The 21,827-nt window shown below is 36.1% G+C and overlaps 1 protein-coding gene across 3 annotated transcripts in view; it reads right to left on the bottom strand.

Annotated features, from left to right (window-relative positions):
- Nucleotides 1-21,827, bottom strand: part of GALNTL6 (polypeptide N-acetylgalactosaminyltransferase like 6) — a 1,235,992-nt gene that overhangs the window by 730,501 nt on the left and 483,664 nt on the right. For all 3 annotated transcript variants that reach the window (XM_034959428.2, XM_063603996.1, XM_003823503.6), the window contains one exon: nucleotides 10,913-11,051. In XM_034959428.2, coding sequence (XP_034815319.1) covers nucleotides 10,913-11,051 — 139 coding nt within the window. The remainder of the gene's footprint in view (nucleotides 1-10,912; nucleotides 11,052-21,827) is intronic.

Below are 21,827 nucleotides of genomic sequence, written 5' to 3'. Positions count from 1 at the left end.
AATGTGTGTAGCCCCTCCACCTTCACACTCTCTCTCCTGCTCTACCATGAAGAAATTGCCTGCTTCCCCTTCTGCCATGATTATGAGTTTCCTGAGGCTTCCCCAGCCATGCTTCCTGTACAGCCTGCAGAACCATGAGGCAATTAAAACTTTTTTCTTTATAAGTTACTCAGTCTCAGGTAGTTCCTTATAGTAATGTGAGTACAAATTCATACATTCATATTCCATAATCTCTATTTGTCTTCAATGTTGGTGTTATAGGTGGTGAATTTGTATGGGTCTGTAGCAACCTTAATTCTTACCTCCTCAGAAGAAAGAATTTGACTGAGGGGGCATAAGGTAGAGTGTAGAGTGAAAGACCAAGGCAAGTTTTAGAGCAGAAGCGAAAGTTCATTAAAAAGTTTTAGAGCAGGCATGAATAGAAGTGAACTACGCATAGAAGAGGGCCAAGTGCATGACTTGAGTGATCAAGTGCGTGGTTCGACCTTTTGACTTGGAGTTTCATATGTTGGCATGTTTCTAGGGTCCTGCATTACTTCTCCCCTGATTCTTCCCTTGGGTGGGCTGTCTGCATGCAGTGTGTTTACTGGAGTTGTACGAATGCTCACTTGAGGCGTTCTTCTCTTACCAATCGGAATGTTCCGAGAGGGTCATATACCAGTTAAGCTCCACCATTTTGCCTCTTTGTGTGCATGCTTGGGCTCACTTGCCCGGCTTCTGAGATCTTATCAGGAAGCTGCTGATCACCAGTTTCAGATGTTTCTCTCTCTTAGAAGACTGCCTTTCCCTAGTGCCAGCTGTGACCAATTATTATCTTAGAGAGATTTAATAACTGCCTGACCATCACATGATGGTTGCCTGATATTTCTGGTGGTGGGGGACCCTCTCCTGCCCTGCTTGTGTCTGCCTTACTACCTATTGTAACATTGATATTTCTTCCTTCTATCAGTTGCAGTCTTCTCTTAAGCCACTCAAAAGAACTTTTTATTTTAGCTATTGCAGCTTTCAACTCCAGAAGTTTTATTTGGTCTTTTTTGTTGTTTTCTAATTTCTCTCTTTATTGATGTCCTCTATTTAATGAAACATTATCTTCATACCTTTCTTTGTTTCTTTCATTATGTTTCTCCTTTAGTTCAGTAGATGTATTGATGATGGCTAGTTTGAAGTCTTTTTCTGTTATATTTAATCTCTGATTTCTCTCACAGACAGTTTGTATTACCTGCCTTTTTATTATTCTGAGGGGTCACACTTTACTGTTTCTTTGCATGGCTTATAAGTTTTTGTTGGAAACAGGATGTTTCAGATGATATATTTTAGCAACTCTAAGTACTGATTATTCTGCCTCCCACTTGGACTTGTTATTGTTATTTGCTTGTTTATTTTTTTTAGTAACTGGCCTGATTAGAGTAGTCCCCAACCCACAACCCCCACATCCATGGGGGATACGTTCCACGACCCCTAGTAGATGCCTAAAACTGCAGATAGTACCTAACTCTATATTTACTATTATTTTCCAGCACATACACACCTATGATAAAGTTTAATTTATAAAACTGGCAGAGTAAGAGATTAACAACAATAATAAAATCAAACAATTATAACAATATACTGTATCAAAAATTATGTTAATATGGTCTCACTCTCTCTCCAAATATTTTATTGTACTGTCCTCACTTATTTTTTGACTATGATTGACCACAGGTAAATAAAGCCTCAAAAAGTGAAATCACAGATAAAAGAAAACCACCGTATTTTGTTTGAAGTCCGTTTCTTTTCATCACATGGTTAAGTCTCCAGCGTTGCTCCTCAGGGGGCTGTGGCTTTGGGTTGCCCACATTCAGCCTGAGATGACAGTCGTATTCGTAGGGGTTTCTTCCTCTCTTTCCTGACCATATCCTGCTGTTAAACACCACTAATTGCTGGTTGATTGCTTTCTTGTTTTTAACAATGCCCTGGGATATAAACTGTTCTACACACTAATCTGTTCAAATTGTGGCTCATTTGAAGGGTTAGTTTTTGAAGTCTCTCTGTGATATTTGTTCTGACACCAGGAGGGATCCTCCCAAGTTTCTCATTCTTTTTTTCTCTCCTGCAAAGTGGCTGGCCTACAGTCTAGGCTGTATCTTCCTAAATATACAAACCACCACCGTACAATTACTTTTCACCACAATCTCTTTTTCAGCGTGACCTTAGGTTTGAACTTCTCTATGCAACGTTGCAAAGAAGTCAGTTTCTTTGGGAAGATATTTGGTGCTATATGTTTTGTGCCTTGCTTCTCTCTCAGGCAAAATCTCTGAAGCAAAGCTCTGGAGATAAGGGTGGGGACAAGGCCAACATTCCTGGAAAGACACCCTGCTCTAGAAGGTAAGCACTCAGGAAGAGGGGACCAGTAGCCTGAGAACCTCTCTGCTTGCATCACTCACGTGAAATCACCACATCACAAACTGGGCAAAGTACAATAAGGGCCTGAAGTATTCTCAGCATGCTATACACCACGCAGAGCCTCTGTTTTATGTGTGGTGGCTAAGAGGAAGAAGAGATGCCACCTCTGTACTATGATTACCCAAGACTTTCTCTTAGTAACAGGAAACAAGGAGCAGGATGAGAGATATTGAAGTCCTGCTCCTCCTAGGTAAATGGCTCTTGGATTCGGAGTGAGGCCAATAGAAAGCCCTGTGTTCTTGGTTGCATCTGTCTGAAGTAGTGTCTCTGACTTGCTGAGTTGGGAGAGAAGGATAGAGTGATCTTCTTTCAGATACCACAAATTCCTTTCTTACCAAATTTTCATAAATTGTCTTGAATAGATGTTTCTTCCCTTTCTATTTGCCTTATAGGACCATTTCCAGAGACTTAGATATTTTTAAAGAAATAATTTTCACCAACTTCACCAGGGAGCAAGTCAGGGGAGTACCTTATGCTGACATCCAACCTTTGGATGACTTATTTATAAACTCATCTAAGTGCCTGTCACTCACATGCTTAATAAATAATTGTCAGATAACTAAAAATGTGCTTCAGGTAAGAGCACATTTGTTATTGAAAAATACTTACCAGGATTTCTAATCTTGATAAAGTATGTTTTAAGATAATGATTTAAAATAAAATTTATAGAGACAATTTTTCTTCTGTAAAATCAAGTACAACTATCTGTGAATACTTGAGAATAAAATTAATAGTTTTTAGGTGCACATTTAAAATATTCAAATCAAGAATCTTTATAAATGAGATAAATTTAATAAAATTTTAAATGACTTCTTCTGTAGTGTGGTAACATGCACATTGATGGTTCAACCAATTCTGTTTAAGTATTAAGTTCAAGAGAATACGTGATATATCTACTTTAATTTTTTAATTTGAATGAGCATTAGATTTACAGATTATCCTTTGGCTGCAATCACATTTATTAATGCCACTGTTTGGCATCACAATCTAAGTGCTAGTGATTACTTTAACAATAGTTTAAGATTACATGGCTTGCTGATTTGGAAAGGAAGCTCCAGCATTCTCTTTAAAATGGCAGAATTTTCTTACAGACTCATTCTTTATTATATACAACCTAAAATCTTAAATCACTGTTTGTCATTTCAGTAAACTTCTGTGGGTAGGAGTAAAACGAGGAAGGGGAAAATTTAGAAATACAGTTGCTAGATAAACCTTACAGAGCAATGTATATGATTACATCAAATTTTCAGATTTTTTTCTTTAAAGGTTAAAATTATGAATCTATTGCTCAAACCTACGCTTTCAGTTTTATTTATTTGATCCTTATCATAAGATTACAAAGGCTGTTCTTTGATATTCAACACACATGATTTTGAAGCAGCTATAGTTTATTTTTAGATTTTTTTTTCAGGTGCACTGTTTTCCCATTGTTATCCTTTTAGACTCCAGTTCCCTTATCCTTGTCCTCATTCAGCCTTTCTTTTTTTGTTGTTGTTGGTTTTTTGGGGGGGGTGGGGGGATGGAGTTTCGCTCTTATTGCCCAGGCCAGAGTGCAATGGTGCGATCTTGGCTCACTGCAACCTCTGCCTCCTGAGTTCAAGTGATTCTCCTGCCTCAGCCTCCAGAGTAGCTGGGATTACAGGTGCCCGCCACCACGCCCAGCTAATTTTTTCTATTTTTAGTAGAGATGGGGTTTCACCATGTTGGCCAGGCTGGTCTCGAACCCCTGACCTCGTGATCCACCTGCCTCAGCCTCCCAAAGTCCTGGGATTAGAGGCATAAGCCATGGCACCCAGCCTCATTCAGCCTTTCAAAGACCCAGCCTCATGGTCTGTCAGTCACTCCAAAAGGTTAATGTCTGACAAGTCTTAAACTGTTATCTCTCCAAGGAAGATTTTTGTTTCACTAGGGACATACCTCTTAGTTACAGTGATAAACACCTTCTGTCTTTTTCAGGCTTTAGTCAAGAATGAGAGGTATATCTAAATTTTTTGTTGTTGTTATTTCATTATGACTTTCTGTAATGACCCTGAGAACTTATGTACTAATGTCTGTATTACTGTGCATACAATTGGTTTTCAAAAAATATTGAAGGGTACTCACTTAAATAACAGTTTTGAAAGATGGCTTCTACCTGATTCTAGCTATTCCTTCTTTCAATCTCCTGCTTATCATTTAATTGCTTTATTTTTAAGTAATATTTAGATGTGCCCTAGGCTAGAATAGTGTTTGATTTAAAGGATACATTTCCCATCTCTGTCTCTGTGGCAACATTCACACCTAATTGGAGTGCATGAACAGTCATTTTAGTTTATTTTGCTTCTGAATTCACTTGTAAACTTGTTGAATGAAGGTACTTAATCAAGTTCACAAGGATATCATAATAAAAATGGAAAAGGCAATCAACTAGTCCTATTCACTTTTTATGTGGCTTTTGAAATTGAGAAATATAAAAAATTATCCTTGCAAATTTTTGGGCGGTTAAACTCAAATATGTTTGCCAATGAGTTCTAGGATTACAAAGACAAGAGTCAAAATGGATCACATTTTTCTACTATGCATAAAAATAAAATAACAACTATTTATAGTATATTTACAAAATCTTATCTGAAAGAAATTGAATACATAACTATTCTTTCTAATAAAAATCTAATTATGTATTTACAATTAAAATTGTGAAATTAGAATACACTAGGTCTCCTTATATTTTACATCTCCATGATATAACTGGAAAATAAAAAAGGGAATCAACAAGATCATTATCAGAAGACAAAGAAATAACTGAATAGATCATGCGATCGCTGATTTGGTAAACCTTGCCCCAATCTTCATACATGGTGAGGAAGCTGAAGAAACTTGCATCCCCGCTTATGGAAATGGGCACATAAACATTCAAAACGCAATTGGACTTGTTCAGCATCACAATGCAAGTCATGCAAGTCAATATATTTAGAATCATTATTCAATATACTTCCAGGAAGGCAGGAGTATTTAGAATATAAGGCACTGAAAAATCAAGAGTTTGCTCAAAAGTCTGTATATATCGAGAAATAGCATATAGTGCTGACTTTGTAAGTACTTCATGTAAGTACTTGTAAGTATGTACTACTTATCACAGGAGGAGACTTCTTTTCTCTACAGATGTTCCCATGTGGCAGGACAGTCATTAGACAAACGCACCTGGCCTTTCTCCACCTTTTCAGAGTTTCTTTCCCGGAGAAAGAGATTCGTGGGTTTGGGTTACAAAGCTTACTGTAGTTGGCCAGCTCCTTCTTCATTTTTTTCTGCTTTGGAACCTGCTTGCCTGCGGAGATCAGTCATCTTATTCTGCCATCCATGACTTAAGTTTGACAATTTTGATTATGCTATCCAGCAATGTCTGTGACTTGAAGACTGAATGTGCCTCATTCCGGACTTCAGTCTTGAGTATAATACTTGGCCTGCATCTAAACCATGCTCACCAATAGAATTGCAACAATAAGAAAGAGAATGTTTTCATAGCAAATCGTTTCTGGGGCTATCTCTCAAATGGTTCTGAAACTACAGGAAACAGGACTACATTAGTCTGGTATAACTGCAACCCTACTGAAAACAATCATATAATCCAAGAGGTTGTAAAGATTCTCTTAGACAGAAATAGTTTTAGCTTCATGGCTTTGACAAGCAATGGAGTATTGAGTGTTGAGAGAACACTCTGTGATACCTCATACTCCATTTATTGTCAAAGTCATGAAGCTAAAACTATTTCTACCTGGGTAATATTAGTGATATAAAAAAGAAATGATAAAAAGTCACAATACAAAGTGAGACTATATTAATTTTAAAATATCCCAGCTACTCAGCCACCTTAGAAGTCTATCTCAGGTAACATGTAGGTGCATAAATATTTATCTGTATAAACACATATACTTTTATAACGGCCAAAAAAAATGAAACTCATATCAAAGATGCATTTACCCAAAATTGCTGTGAAGCCTACCTCAACTCTCCTATTAGAATGGTTCTTCTAGCTCTTTATCTCAATTATTCCTTTTTTCATAGACATGAATTTTTCTTACCCACATTAATTACACTAATTATATCATGCTTACGGGGTATTTGTGATAACTTTTGATTAATTCTTCCATATGCAGGGAATAATACTTGCTTAAAAATTCTTCAATTTTATCTTAGCAACAACATATTCATGCATAAATTTATCAGAGCTTCTTTTCTATATAGGCCATTTTTACATAGTTTTCTATTTCCCTATTTTATATGTATATTTCAAATAGATGTCTTATGTCTCCCATCCTGAACTGTAAGTTAAATAAGGTGTTCCATAGCATGCTAAGAATATATGTGACATCTCAGGTAGATGACTAAATACAAAGACATGGCAAAATCAATACACAAGTGGAGAAAAACTTAAAGTGTGGCAAAATAAAACCAGGCCACCGAGATATCCATTGACTGGACATTTGTCATACAGAAGTGTTCATTGTAAAATTCTTATCAACATTGCATTAAATAAAATAAAAAGATAAGATGTTCTAAGGAGAGATTCAGGCTGATCACAGGCACTATGGATACAGACATGACTTGGCACTAACAGAAGAAGGGAGTGAGTATTTAAAATACATCAAGTATATGCTCAAAAAATATATAAAAATCAACCAGGGCCAGGCACAGTGGATCATGCCTATAACCCTAGCATTTTGGGAGGCCAAGGCAGGCAGATTGAGGTCAGGAGTTCAAGACTAGCCTGGCCAACATGGAGAAACTCTGTCTCTACTAAAAATACAAAATTAGCCAGGTGTGGTGGCACATGCCTGTAATCCCAGCTACTTGGGAGGCTGAGGCAGGAGAATTGCTTGAACCCGAGAGGCAGAGGTTGCAGTGAGCTGAGATTGCGCCATTGCATTCCAGCGTGGGCAACAAGAGTGAAACTCCATCTCAAAAAAAAAAAAAAAAAAAAATCAACCCAAAGTGTAGGGCTAGGAGAATATAAAAAAAGATAAAAAATTTGACATACCAAAGCATAGATAGTATAAGAAGCTGAAACAATTTGTAAGATAGAGAGATGTTAAGAGCATTTGGAAAAACTATTTTAAAAATTAAAAACAAAAGTGAAAAGCTTGAAATTTATTTTTTGGATAAAAGTAAGACTGATCAAATTATTGCACAAATGCCAATATACTGTCCTTCGTCTATGGCTCCTACTTAAGGAAATCTATGCTGATTCTGAAATAATAAAGCCAAAAAAGCAGTTTATTTTTATACTAGTGAAGAAATGAATCAGAAAATTTCTTTAAAAAATCCCTATGCAGGCCTGGTGCGGTGGCTCAAGCCTATAATCCCAGCACTTTGGGAGGCCGAGGCAGGCGGATCACCTGAGTTCAGGAGTTTGAGACCAGCCTGGCCAACGTGGTGAAACCCTGTCTCTACTAAAAATACAAAAAATTTAGCCAGGCTTGGTGGCAGGTGCCTGTAATCTCAGCTACTCGGGAGGCTGAGGCAGGAGAATCGCTTGAACCCAGGAGGCGGAGGTTGCAGTGAGCCAAGATCGCGTCATTGCCATCCAGGCTGGGCTACAGAGGGAGACTCTGTCTCAAAAAAAAAAAAAAAAAAAAAAAAAAAAAAAAAAAGCCTATGCATTAGGATTTCTGAAATACGTTGTCTTAAATATTCTTCATAGTGTACTAGAATGTGCACTACATATCAAAACATATAAAACCATGATTTTTTTAACTAAATGTGAGAATATGAAAGAGTACAGAGCACTTAAATATACAGGGAGTGACCAATAGTTTATCACATGGCATAAGTCCGGCTAGTATGCTTTAGAATAAGATCAAGTTCAGTTAAATCTCAAGATAGGAGTCCCCATATCTTCCATTGCAAAATCCTAGAATAAAGAAAAATAAACTCTTCCCTCCTAGCACTCTGAGACTTGTTTCAATTGGCTTACTGAAAAGGAAAAGTTTCTTAGAAGTGATGTTTTATTTTAAAAGTCACACAAAGTTTGCATTCTATTCTATAGATTGTGTCAATACAAAAAAGCTATGGTCCATCACTTTCAGCCTAGTTAAATAGATAATACTGAAATATGTCACAAGTTGATCTTATAATTTCAAAGATCACTTACACAGAGCTGCATACTCTTGTGGTTAAATGTACCTGCCCTGTCTTTGGTGAAGCACAGATGAAGTCAAAAGCATAGTACTTTAAACAGTGGGAGCCTGTAAGACATTATTTGGCTCTCCGTTTCCTGCAGGTGGAGCATGGCAAAATCAGAGGTGACATCAGGCTTCTCTTCCAGCATTGCTAAGAGTCAAATACTGACCTCACCAAGGTGAACCTTATTCCTGGTAGTATACTTAACACTTTCTTTTTATCCATCTCAAACCCTCTCAAGGTTTTTGTTGCTGTTGTTGTTTGTTTTCATATTTTTTCTTTTTTTCTTACTACATGACCACTTGTCCTATTAAATATCCAGCCTTATAACTAAGTTGGAATATTATCCCAGATTATATTTTGGCCATATTTTTCTTCCGTAACATTTATAATAATGCTTTCTTCATATTGTAAATTGAGTAACCCTAATAAAAATTTCAGAATTTTTTTTACATCTTTCCATTTTTTTCCCATTATTACATAAGATCTTTTCTTAAAAGATGGTGTTCACACTAAAAATAGTTTTTGAGAAGAATGGGAATAACTGCCTTCTTTTGACTTCAGTGATTTTCTGCACTGTTTCTAAACTTGTCATTATTTCCACTTGAATACACATTAAGAGACTGAGATTAGAAGTGTTGGGGTGGGGGCCGGGCACGGTGGCTCAGCCTGTAATCCCAGCACTTTGGGAGGCTGAGGTGGGCGGATCACGAGGTCAGGAGATCGAGACTATCCTGGCTAACAGGTGAAATCCCGTCTCTATTAAAAATACAAAAAATTAGCCGGCATGGTGGCAGGCGCCTGTAGTCCCAGCTACTCGGGAGGCTGAGGCAGGAGAATGGCGTGAACCCAGGAGGCGGAGCTTGCAGTGAGCCGAGATCAAGCCACTGCACTCCAGCCTGGGCGACAGTGGGAGCCTCCGCCTAAAAAAAAAAGAAGTGTGGGGGTGGGGGGGACCTGGATAGATAAAAATTATTCTCTTAGCATATTTATTATGCCAACAATGCAACTTAATGCATCTTTGATGATGTGCAATTAGGTATTAAAATTTCTCGTAACTAGAAATGTTCTTGGTCAGTGAGAATTACTGTAGATAATTTCAGGTAACGTGGGGATAATTTGACTGGTTAAAAGGCCTGGGTCAATATATAAAGCACTCAATTTAGGAAAAAAAGATTGTTCTTCACATTAGTCCTCTGTTTAGCTATATTGGGAAATGCAACTTCATATAAAACATGAGGAGAAAAACAGTAATTATTTCATAATTTTAAATAAATTTCTAAAGATACAAAATGGCAACTAGAAAATAGTCCTTCAAACCATAATGTACTGGTATTTTTTTCTAAAGGGTCAATTATCTTTGCACAAAGTTAAGGAGTTTTATTCGCTTTAAATTACTGGTTTAATTTAGATTTCTGATTCTTATTTTAATTAGTTGCCCTGATTTTTTTCCTTGATTTTCTCTCTCTCACACCAGGGTTTCCATAGGGAAGTTTTTGGGTTGTTGTGGGTGAAAGGATAGCTAGATTAGTACAGTTAGATAGATTTATCAGATACATGTGCCAACACTACATTACAAATTCTTATCACATTCCATGTTCTCAGTTAGTATCCTTTGGTGGTGTTTATGCTATTAGGAAAACAATAACACATTAAAATGAAAAGTACAATAAGTGATGTTAGATGTAGATGGGGTGGATAGAGAAAAGATGGATTTGGGGTAAGTATATATAGCAGTATCATTTCAACTATAATATGCAGTTACAGTTCAATAGAAACTCAACTCACTGTCAACAGACAAGCCACAAGCAGTTCATAAAGTGCCAAGAAATTGAACCAGCAATCACTACTTATCACTTTTGGATTATGGATGCATTCATTTAGGGTATTCTTTATGAAAATGCAACAACCATGGCACTAAATCTGTCTGGGGTGAGAATGAAGTTCATAGAAGACATGCACATGTAGACAGTTCTGGTAGCTCTAATAACCAGCAAAAAACATTTGCTTTGTAATTTACATGATCAAAAGTTAAAAGTATGGATATTGTCTTAAAATATTTCATGTTAATGAGTTAACACAGTTAACAAAAATGTGTATTGAATTTTTTGAAATTCAGTATTGTTTTGAAATTTTAATGGTTACTCCAATTTAGGTCAAGTATATTTAAGATGATGCAATATGAGTTTTTATCAAAATTATTAGGATAAAATATTTGGTTACATATCTCGCAGTGATACACATTTAAAAAAACAATCAAAGGACAAAAAAAAACAAAAAAACCCACCCTGATCACTGATATGCTGATACTCACTTAGCATGACGAATATCTGGCAGAGACCTCTCTAGAGCAATATTGTTGCTGACGAAAATATTAAAACCATTTTCCCTGTAAGCTGAGTCATCATGGTCCTCTTCAGTAAGGGGGTAAGGTTTCCCATGTTCACCTTTCCCTAGCAGGAGAAAACAAAATGAGATTATCATCTCTATAAAAGCCATTTTATCTTCTAGAACAGATAGGAAGACTGGAATGTGTATCATCGCCTATTGCTGTGCTCTGCAGAAGGAGCTAGTACTAAGATTTTATTATATTATTTTAATTGCCTTTAAGTAAATGAAATATACTCAATATAAAAAGCAAACCACACAGAAGTAGAAAGTGTAATCTCACATTGCAGAGAGAACCACTGCCAAGATTTTTAGTGTATGTTTATTAATACTTGTATGCAGATTTTAATACACACACTGATTTGTAACTTGATTTTTCCAGAATAATTGTATACTTTTTATTTACTTCCAATAGTTGATGTTATTTGATTGTATTCCAATTTACACCATTCCCACTGAAAATATACTATTATTTCTAATTTTTCCAATACAATGAACATCTTTGCTTTTCACAGTTATGCATTTTTGAAGGGGAAGCATAAATCCCCAGAAATGGAATTACTGAGATATCTTTAAAGTACATATAACAGTTTTGACACATCCTGAGACACACTGTAAATTTTCAGCTTCATCAGTAAAATATATATTCCTCATATTTTAATTTGACATTTCTTGATTACTATGAATTAATAATTTCTTTTTTTAATGTAAAATATATATATATATTTTTTTATTATACTTTAAGTTTTAGGGTACATGTGCACATTGTGCAGGTTAGTTACATATGTATACATGTGCCATGCTGGTGCGCTGCACCCACTAACTCGTCTTTATCATTTGTATTTCCTTCATTGTGAAATGATTGTTCAAGCATTTTTAAAAACAGTTTTTGTTTTTTACATACTATATTTATTATATTTTTGTTAATTACATATGTTGCAAATATTTTATTTTATTAAATCAGATTAATTTTTCCATCCAGATGATTCTACTTTTTTCTTTTATAATTTCTCATTTTATATTTTATATATTTACAAAGAAGGCCTTCCCTAGTCTAGTATCACTTTTAGTATCTATTTAAAAACTCAGAGTTTTACTACCATTCTGTTTTTATTTTATCTGTCAAAATTTTTGAAACATCTGGAATATGTTTTGGTGTGAGAAGTGCGATAAATATAATTCTTATTTTTTTCAAAGCAAATGTTCAGGCAGTTATAGAAATACTATTTATTGAGGCTGGTCATAGTGGCTCAGGTCTATAATCCCAGCACTTTGGGAGGCCAAGGCAGGCTGATCACCTGAGGTCAGGAGTTTGAGACCAGCCTGGCCAACCTGGCAAAATGCCATCTCTACTAAAAATACAAAAATTAGGCAGGCGTGGTGGCACACACCTGCAATCTCAGCTAGTGGGGAGGCTGAGGAATGAAAATCGCTTGAACCCAGAAGGCAGAGGTTGCAGTAAGCCAAGATTGGGCCACTGCATTCCAGCATGGGTGACAGAACAAGATCCTGTCATATTAAAAAAAAAAAAAATTATCAAGTAATTTGCTTTTTTCTTCCCTGCTTTAAAATGCTATGTACAAAATTTTGTACACTTGCTCATGCATATTTAAACATTATCATGGCATTCACTGCTATGCCAATGCTTGCATTGGAAACATCATTAGTAACCCCTTTTAATATATGCAAAGCCATTTCTTACTGTATTCTTTTTCCAACTGATAACATGTTTATTTTTCTGTATGAACAGTTTAATAAACTGGCCTTTCTGGATTTTGTTTTTTAGATTACATTAGATTTTCAGGTTCATCCTTATATAATTGATATTTTTATATATATCAGCTATTTTTCAAGTGTTCTGCCTTTGGACCTCAGTGGCGTTTTATACAATTTTCATTCTTTTAGTCCTATGCAATTTTTGGTAAATTTTTGTAGATGTGTTTTACCTTCATTGTATTGTTTGTAGTATCCTTTCCTTCATTACATTTTTCTAAATAGCACACACTAAAGTTATTTATTTTTATACTTCTTATTCAGCTACCAAACTGAACTATTTTTTAAATAATTTTTAAAAACTAGTGTTTTACAGATACACAATGTTTACTTCAAATAATAATATTTTTGCCTCCTCTTTCTTCATAACTCATGATTTCTTATCTAATTATATAGTTAACAATAAATAATTATTAACAGGCATTTACTCTGGTATTGACTTTAATACAATTGCTGTTAAGTATTACAGATTTAAGCTGAGTAATTAATATGTATTTGTGTGTGTATGTGCTTGAGTGTCTAATAATATGTATCTATAACTCATCATTTAAGAAATAATATTTCTAGTACCCTTTAAAACAAGGTCTTTATTCATTAATATGATTTTTAAAAACACTTTTTAAAAATCTTTAGAGATTTTTATATTTTTCACTTTAGTAACCTTGATTTACAAACATGTTATTCATTTTGTATTACTAGAATTCAAGATTTTGTTAGAAAATTTGGTTTCCATATCAGTGATTCCTCAAAAAGAAAGGATCTTTCTTTTCTTAGTTTCTTACTACTACTGCCCTTAAATTCAATAGCCCTGACAGCCAAGATCATACAGCTGGGGATTGATAAGAAATTATATTCTCAAAAAGCAGACTGGAAACATCTCCAATCAAAGGAAAAGAAACAAAAATCTTTAAATGACATTTGGCCCCAAAAAAACAAAAATAAAAACAAAAAAAAATTTCATCTTTTTTGCTTCCCTGTTTGATTTCTTAGGAGGAAATGTCATTTATTACTTTTCAACATAAATGGAAAATAAATCAGTGAGAAATTTCATGTATATAACAGCTAGTTATTGAGCATCCATGACATACAAAGTATTGTGTTAAATTACTTCATATAAATTTTTAACCCAACACAGTTACACCTTGAAATAAACATTGTGCTACCTAAGTTACATGTAAGTAAATAAAAGAGAGACTAATGTTCACTAGCACTTCCATAGTTAGAAATTAGCCATATAACGTGCGGAAATGTTTAAACGACATAAATCTTCCTTCCATTAATGACAAAATTTGCTGTAAGGTCTCTTGGACTTATATAGTCTCTGGTTTTAACTAGATCTATGTCATTCCATACATCCTATTTAAAAAGAAAATTTTATGCCAGGTGCAAGTCAATAAATGTGATACACCACATACACAGAACTAAAAACAAAAATCATATGATTATCTCAATAGATGCAGAAAAAGCATCTGACAAAATCCAGCATCCCTTTATGATGAAAACCCTCAGTAAAATTGGCATAGAAGGGACATACCTCAAGGTAATAAAAGCCATTTATGACAAACCCACAGGCAACATTATATTGAATGGGACAGGAGGGAGTTCACAGCATTTGCCTGAGAACTGGAAAAAAACAAGGATGCCCACTTTCACCACTTCTTTTCAACATAGTCCTGGAAGTCCTAGCCAGGACAATCAGACAACAGAAAGAAATAAGGGGCATCCAAGTTGGTAAAAAGGAAGTGAAACTGTCATGGTTCACCAATGATATAATCATGTACCGTGAAAACCCTAAAGACTCATCCAAAAAACTCTTAGTTTACTACTTTACTGAATTCATTTACCAGTAAACAGTAAAAATTCATTTACTGGTAAATGAATTCAGTAAAGTTTCGGTATACAAAATCGATGAATACAAATCAGTAACACTGCTATGTACCAACGGTGACTAAGCTGAGAATCAAATCAACAACTTAACCACTGTTACAAGAGCCGTAAAAAAAAACAAACAAACAAACAAACAAAAGTTAAAACACATCCCATGCTCATGGATGGGTAGAATCAATATTGTGAAAATGACCATACTACCAAAAGCGATCTATACATTTAATGCAATTCCAATCAAAATACTATAATTCTTCACAGAACTAGAAAAAGCAATCCTAAAATTCATATGGAACTAAAAAAGATCCCACATAACCAAAGCAAGACAAAGAAAAAGGAACAAATCTGGAGGCATCACATTACCTGACTTCAAATTATACTACAAGGCTATAGTTATCAAAACAGCATGGTACTGGTATAAAAACAGGCATGTACACCACTGGAACAGAATAGAGAGCCCAGAAATAAAGGCAAATACTTACAGCCAACTGATTTTTGACAAAGCGAACAAAAACACAAAGTGGAGAAGGACATCCTATTCAACAAATCTTGCTGGAATAATTGGCAAGCCACATATAGAAGAACAAAACTGGATCCTCATCTCTCAATTTATACAAAAATCAACTCAAGATGGATCAAAAACTTAAATCTTAGACCTAAAATCATAAAAATTCTAGAAGATAAAATCAGAAAACCCCTTCTAGACATTGGCTTAGGCAAAGACATCATGACCAAGAACCCCAAAGCAAATGCAAGAAAAACAAAGATAAATAGATGGGACTTAATTAAACTCAAAAGTTTCTGTGCAGTGAAAGATATAATCAGCAGAGTAAACAGAAAACCAACAGAGTAGGAAAACATCTTCACAAACTATGTGTCTGACAAAGGACTAACATCCAGAATCAAACATATGAAAAAGTGCTCAACATCACTAATTATGAAGGAAATCCAAATTAAAACCATAATATGATACCATCTTACTCCTGTGAGAATGGCCACAATTTAAAAATCAAAAAATAGTGGATGTTGGTGTGCATGTGATTAAAGAGGAACACTTTTACACTGCTGGTGGGAATGTAAACTAGTACAACCACTATGGAAAACAGTATGGAAATTTTTTAAAGAACTAAAAGTAGAACTACCATTTGATTCACAAGCCCTCTACTGGGTATCCACTCAGAAGGAAAGAAGTCATCATAAGAAAAAGACACTTACATATGCATGTTTATAACAGCACAATTCGCAATTGCAAAAATATGGAACCAGCCTAAATGCTCATTAACCAATGAGTGTGTAAAGAAAATGTGGCATATACATACCATGGAATACTACTCAGCCAAAAAAAGGAATGAAATAATGGCATTTGTAGCAACCTGGATGGAGCTGTAGACCATCATTTTAAGTGAAATAACTCAGGAATGGAAAATCAAACATCGTATGTTCTCACTTGCAAGTGGGAGCTATGATATGAGGACACAAAGGCATAAGAATAATATTATGGACTCTGGGCACTCAGGGGTAAAGCTACCAGGGTAAAGGGGAAAAGACTACACATTGGGTTCAGTGTGCACTGCTTAGGTGATGGGTACACCCAAATCTCAGAAGTCACCACTAAAAAATTTATCCATGTAAACAAACACCACCTGTTTTCCCAAACAATGGAAATAATTAAAAAAGAAAATTGTACTGTAAAGTAGCCTTTCCTTTCTTCAACATATTTTTGTTTTCATTTATTTATTTATTTATTCATTTATTGGAGATGGAATCTCGCTCTGTCACCCAGACTGGAGTGCAGTGGCGCGATCTCGGCTCACTGCAAGCTCCACCTCCCAAGTTCAAGCAATTCTCCTGCCTCAGCCTCCCGAGTAGCTGGGATTACAGGCACCTGCCACCATGCCCAGCTAATTTTTGTATTTTTAGTAGAGACAGGGTTTCACCATGTTAGCCAGGTTGGTCTCAAACTTCTGGCCTCAGGTTACTTTCCCAGCTTGGCCTTTCAAAGTGCTGAGATTACAGGCATGAGCCACCGCGCCCGGCCGACATATTTTTATTTTCAAATTCATATGCCCTAAGTAAAATGTATACATCCACCCGAAGCTTCTTTTTAAAAATGTTTGTACACATATTTTTAGTGCTGAGCCTTTAGATTCAGTCACTTCTAAGACTACAAAATAAAAATTTAAAGCTACACATTCATTAGAACATCTGTCAATTAAAGGGAAATTTATTTTATTTGTACATCAATTTGGTGTTTAGAGTGATGAATCTCATGAGATAAAGCTTTTTAAATGAATGAATGATTCTCTAAAGGTATAAAACAAAACTGGTGAGTCACCAATTATGGCATACTAGACATTCCTTCTTTGCAGTTGTGAGAATAGGATTTAAAATGGTATGTTTTTATACACAAAGCCAGCAGTTTTTACTGCAAATTCTATCAACTCATCTTAAGTTCTAATAGGTAGAGCCTCAAGGTTTATATTGTCTCATACAGTCTTACACTGCTTTTGCAAACAACAAAACAAAATAAAGCAGAAGACTCTAAACAAAAAAAATTGTATGTTTGAATATTTATGATAATACTCAGAGGTTTTAACAGTGATTATTTCTCTATTGCTACACCTATTTCAACACTAAAATTTATAATATAATTTACTATTATCAAATGTAAAATCAATACAGCATCTTTCTTTAAATATGAGAATTAGTGTACCATCTGCTATGTTCAAATTAGTATGAAAGGTATGTGAGATGTTTTAAATAATCAAAATATACAAATTAAATATTATATTTAAATGTATAAGTATTAAGCAGAAAAATTGCTGTCTTACAAATATGTCTTTGATACTATGTATACTTAAGGCAGATAGTAGATACTTAACATAAAATGAAATTTATGTTAATTTTCTCATTGTCTACCTGGCATTTTTCCCCCTGGCTAAATGACATTTTATTTAGTATGGCAGTCTTGTACATTGGCACACCTACCAATTTTTGATATGTTTATTGATTGTCTACTATATGCACCACTGGGTAGGGAAACTGAAAATATGGATACTATAACCACAGGCCTGAAACAGCTAGAAATATTCTATAATTGAAAAGATATAGGGAAAACTTATAAATTGTGATATGGTAACATATTTGTGGAATTGAATGAACTAAACAATAAGACCTAGAAGAGTTTCAAAATTGTGGAAAACTAATGAACTTTGTATAACCTGGAAACTGCAACTAGGAAAAGTGAGATTTCAGCTCAAATTGGAAGAAGAGTAGAGAATTAAAGTAGTTTTTGTGTTAAGTACGGGGCTAGGGAGACTTTACGTAAGAAGAAATGGGGGTGAATGAATTTGTACAGACAAGACTTTTGAAAATCCTGTTTGGAACATAATAAATCTATCTAAATAGAGATCTCATAAGATGGAATACTGAGAGATAAAGTAGGTTTATGTCGGGGGAAAAAAAACCCTGCTAGTGACACTTTAAAGTATTTTAAGTATTTCTTACAAGTAACTAGAATACAAGAAAAACATAAATCAGTGTTTTTACACTTCTTCTGAGGAATTTTGAGCAATAAGCAGTTGAAACACTCAAGAATTTTTATAGTCAGACCTCTGTTCAAATATGATTTTTTGGAGAGAGTTTTCATAATTAACACAATTAAACCAGCATACCCAGGACATCAGGACCTATTTCCCAAATTTGCTTTTTTTTCCCCCATATACTACTTACTATTCTACACTTATGTTTTCACCTATTAACCGACTAATGTTCCCATTGGGATGTATGCTCCACAGAAGCAGGAACTTTTTGATCTTCATCGTAATGTCTCCAGCAGCAACAAGAGTGACTGCCACATAACAGGTACGCCACACATATTTTATGAGTGCCATATGAAAATGAGGTGCTAAGAATTTGGGCTTATTACTCAGGGGAAATGAAGAAAGATATTCATGTATTTATTCAAAAGCACGTATTAAGCACCTACTCTGTGACAAGGTCTGGGGATGAAATATGAACACCACAGTTATTAACTTTGATATCAAGTTTGAGAGAAAAAAACCCAGAATATTGTGATTTAAAACATATTTTAATAATCTAGGAGCATTGAGAGCTGGGAATGTGTCTTTATGTCTTTGGGTGAGAAATCATTAGCAAAGTGATTTGTTCCCCTCTGAAATGAATGGAGAAATGAATTAATGCACTTTGTATTATGAGGCAGACAAAGGATTTATCACAATGAGATGGGACCCATAAACAGACAGTAACTACTGTTTCATTCTTGGGCAGGGGCAGGGGAGTGAGGGCCGTTTGGAAATGGGGAGATGTAAGTCAAAAGATATAAAACAGCATATACGTAAGATAAACAAGCTTAGAGCTCTAATGTACATAAGGATTAAGGTAATAAAATGGTATTGTATTAGGGAGTTTTGTTAAATAAGTAGATTTTATCTGCTGTTGTCACACAAACAAAAGTAACTGAGATAATACATATGTTAATCTGCCTCACCATAGTAATAATTTTACAATCTATGTGTATCCCATAACATTATATTGTGAGCCTAAAATATACACAATACAATTTATTTTTTTAAAGGCAACAGGTAGGCAGGCAGAAAACAAGTGTCACAGACATGATACTGAGAGATGAGTGCATACAGGGAGATTAGGAATCGCAACTAGGGTTTGGTATGGCAAGAGTGTGGTTTTCATAAGGTGGAGTAGTAACAGACATAACCAGAAAGGTAGTAAATTGTTGGGGTTGCCTTATTCTGGAAGTAGTACATCTTAATCAGAGTGAAGTGTAGTAAGTTAATAATCCATACTGACATCTCTAGGGTAATGCCAGGCACTGTGGCTCACGTCTGTAATCCCAGCACTTTGGGAGGCTGAGACAGGTGGATCACAAGGTCAGGAGTTCAAGACCAGCCTGGCCAAGATGGTGAAACCCCATCTCTACTAAAACTACAAAAATTAGCTGGGCACAGTGGCAGGTGCCTGTAATTCCAGTTACTCGGGAGGCTGAGGCAGGAGAATCACTTGAACCTGGGCGGCAGAGGTTGTAGTGAGCCAAAATCGCACCACTGCACTCCAGCCTGGGTGACAGAGTGAGACTCCATTTCAAAAAAATAAAAATAAATAAATAAAAATTTAAATGTAGCACAAGAATGTCTAATATAAAACCTAACAATAAAGAGAAATGAAGTAATAAAAATCCTGTCTGTGTAACAACAAAGCAGAAAAAGGATGAATCAAGGATTATATAACAAATGAGACATATAGAAAACAAACAGCCAAACTTAAATGAATAGATTCCTTCTTAAAAAAAAAAGTTACCAAGATTAACAAGAAGAAATTCAATATCAAAATAGTCCTATATCTATTTTTAAAAGTTGAAAATTCCAGGCCCAGGTGAACAGTCTGGTGAATTTTTCTGACAATAAAGTAAGAAATAGTAATATTCTTATACAAATTTTTTAGAAAACAGAGGAACTTATTTTTATTTTCTTGCCAGCATGGATCTGATATCAAAGCCAGGTAAGAGCATTGTGAGAAAGGAATGCCACAGATTTATGTCTCTCATGAGGATAGGTGGAGAAATCCTTAAAAAATATTAGCAAGGACAGGTGGAGCCAAGATGGCCTAATAGGAACAGCTCCAGTCTACAGCTCCCAGCATTAGCGAAGCAGAAGATGAATGATTTCTGCATTTCCAACTGAGGTACTGCGTGCATCTCACTGGGGATTGTCGGACAGTTGGGGAAGAACAGTGGGTGCAGTGCACCGGGCCTAAGCCAAAGCAGGGCGAGGCATTGCCTCACCCGGGAAGTGCAAGGGGTCAGGGAATTCCCTTTCCTAGCCAAGGAAAGGGGTGACAGACGGCACCTGGAAAATTGGGTCACTCCCACCCTAATACTGCACTTTTCCGACAGTCTTAGCAAACAGCACACCAGGAGATTACATCCCATGCCTGGCTCGGAGGGTCCTACGCCCACAGAGCCTCACTCATTGCTAGCACAGCAGTCTGAGATCAAACTGCAAGGCGGCAGCGAGGCTGGGGAAGGGGTGCCCGCCATTGCTGAGCCTTGAGTAGGTAAACAAAGCGGCTGGGAATCTTGAACTGGGTGGAGCCCACCACAGCTCAAGGAGGCCTGCCTGCCTCAGTAGACTCCACCTCTGGGAGCAGGGCATAGCCAAACAAAAGGCAGCACAAACCTCTGCAGACTTAAATGTCCCTGTCTGACAGCTTTGAAGAGAGTAGTGGTTCTCCCAGTAACGCAGCTGGAGATCTGAGAACGGACAGACTGCCTCCTCAAGTGGGTCTCTGAACCCTGAATAGCCTAACTGGGAGGCACCCCCCAGTAGGGGCAGACTGACACCTCACATGGCCGGATACTCCTCTGAGACAAAACTTCAAGAGGCACAATCAGGCAGCAACATTTGCTGTTCACCAATATCCGCTGTTCTGCAGCCTCCGCAGCTGATACCCAGGAAAACAGGGTCTGGAGTGGACCTCCAGCAAACTCCAACAGACCTGCAGCTGAGGGTCCTGACTGTTAGAAGGAAAAATAACAAACAAAAAGGACATCCACACCAAAACCCCATCTGTACGTCACCATCATCAAAGACCAAAGGTAGATAAAACCACAAAGATGGGGAAAAAACAGAGCAGAAAAACTGAAAATTCTAAAAATCAGAGTGCCTCTCCTCCTCCAAAGGAACATAGCTCCTCACGAGCAATGGAACAAAGCTGGACCGAATGACTTTGACGAGTTGAGAGAAGAAGGCTTCAGACGATCAAACTACTCCGAGCTAAAGGTGGAAGTTCGAACCCATGGCAAAGAAGTTTAAAAGCCTTGAAAAAAGATTAGACGAATAGCTAACTAGAATAACCAATGCAGAGAAGTCCTTAAAGGACCTGATGGAGCTGAAAACCATGCCACAAGAACTACGTGACGAATGCACAAGCCTCAGTAGCCAATTCGATCAACTGGAAGAAAGGGTATCAGTGATGGAAGATCAAATGAATGAAATGAAGAGAGAAGAGAAGTTTAGAGAAAAAAGAATAAAAAGAAACGAACAAAGCCTCCAAGAAATATGGGACTATGTGAAAAGACCAAATCTACGTCTGATTGGTGAACCTGAAAATGACGGGGAGAATGGAACCAAGTGGAAAACACTCTG

This window comes from Pan paniscus, chromosome 3 (assembly GCF_029289425.2).
Source record: "Pan paniscus chromosome 3, NHGRI_mPanPan1-v2.0_pri, whole genome shotgun sequence".
Lineage (NCBI taxonomy): Eukaryota > Metazoa > Chordata > Mammalia > Primates > Hominidae > Pan > Pan paniscus.
Note: the sequence above shows the minus strand (reverse complement) of the source record. Positions and strands in the feature narration are given on the sequence as shown.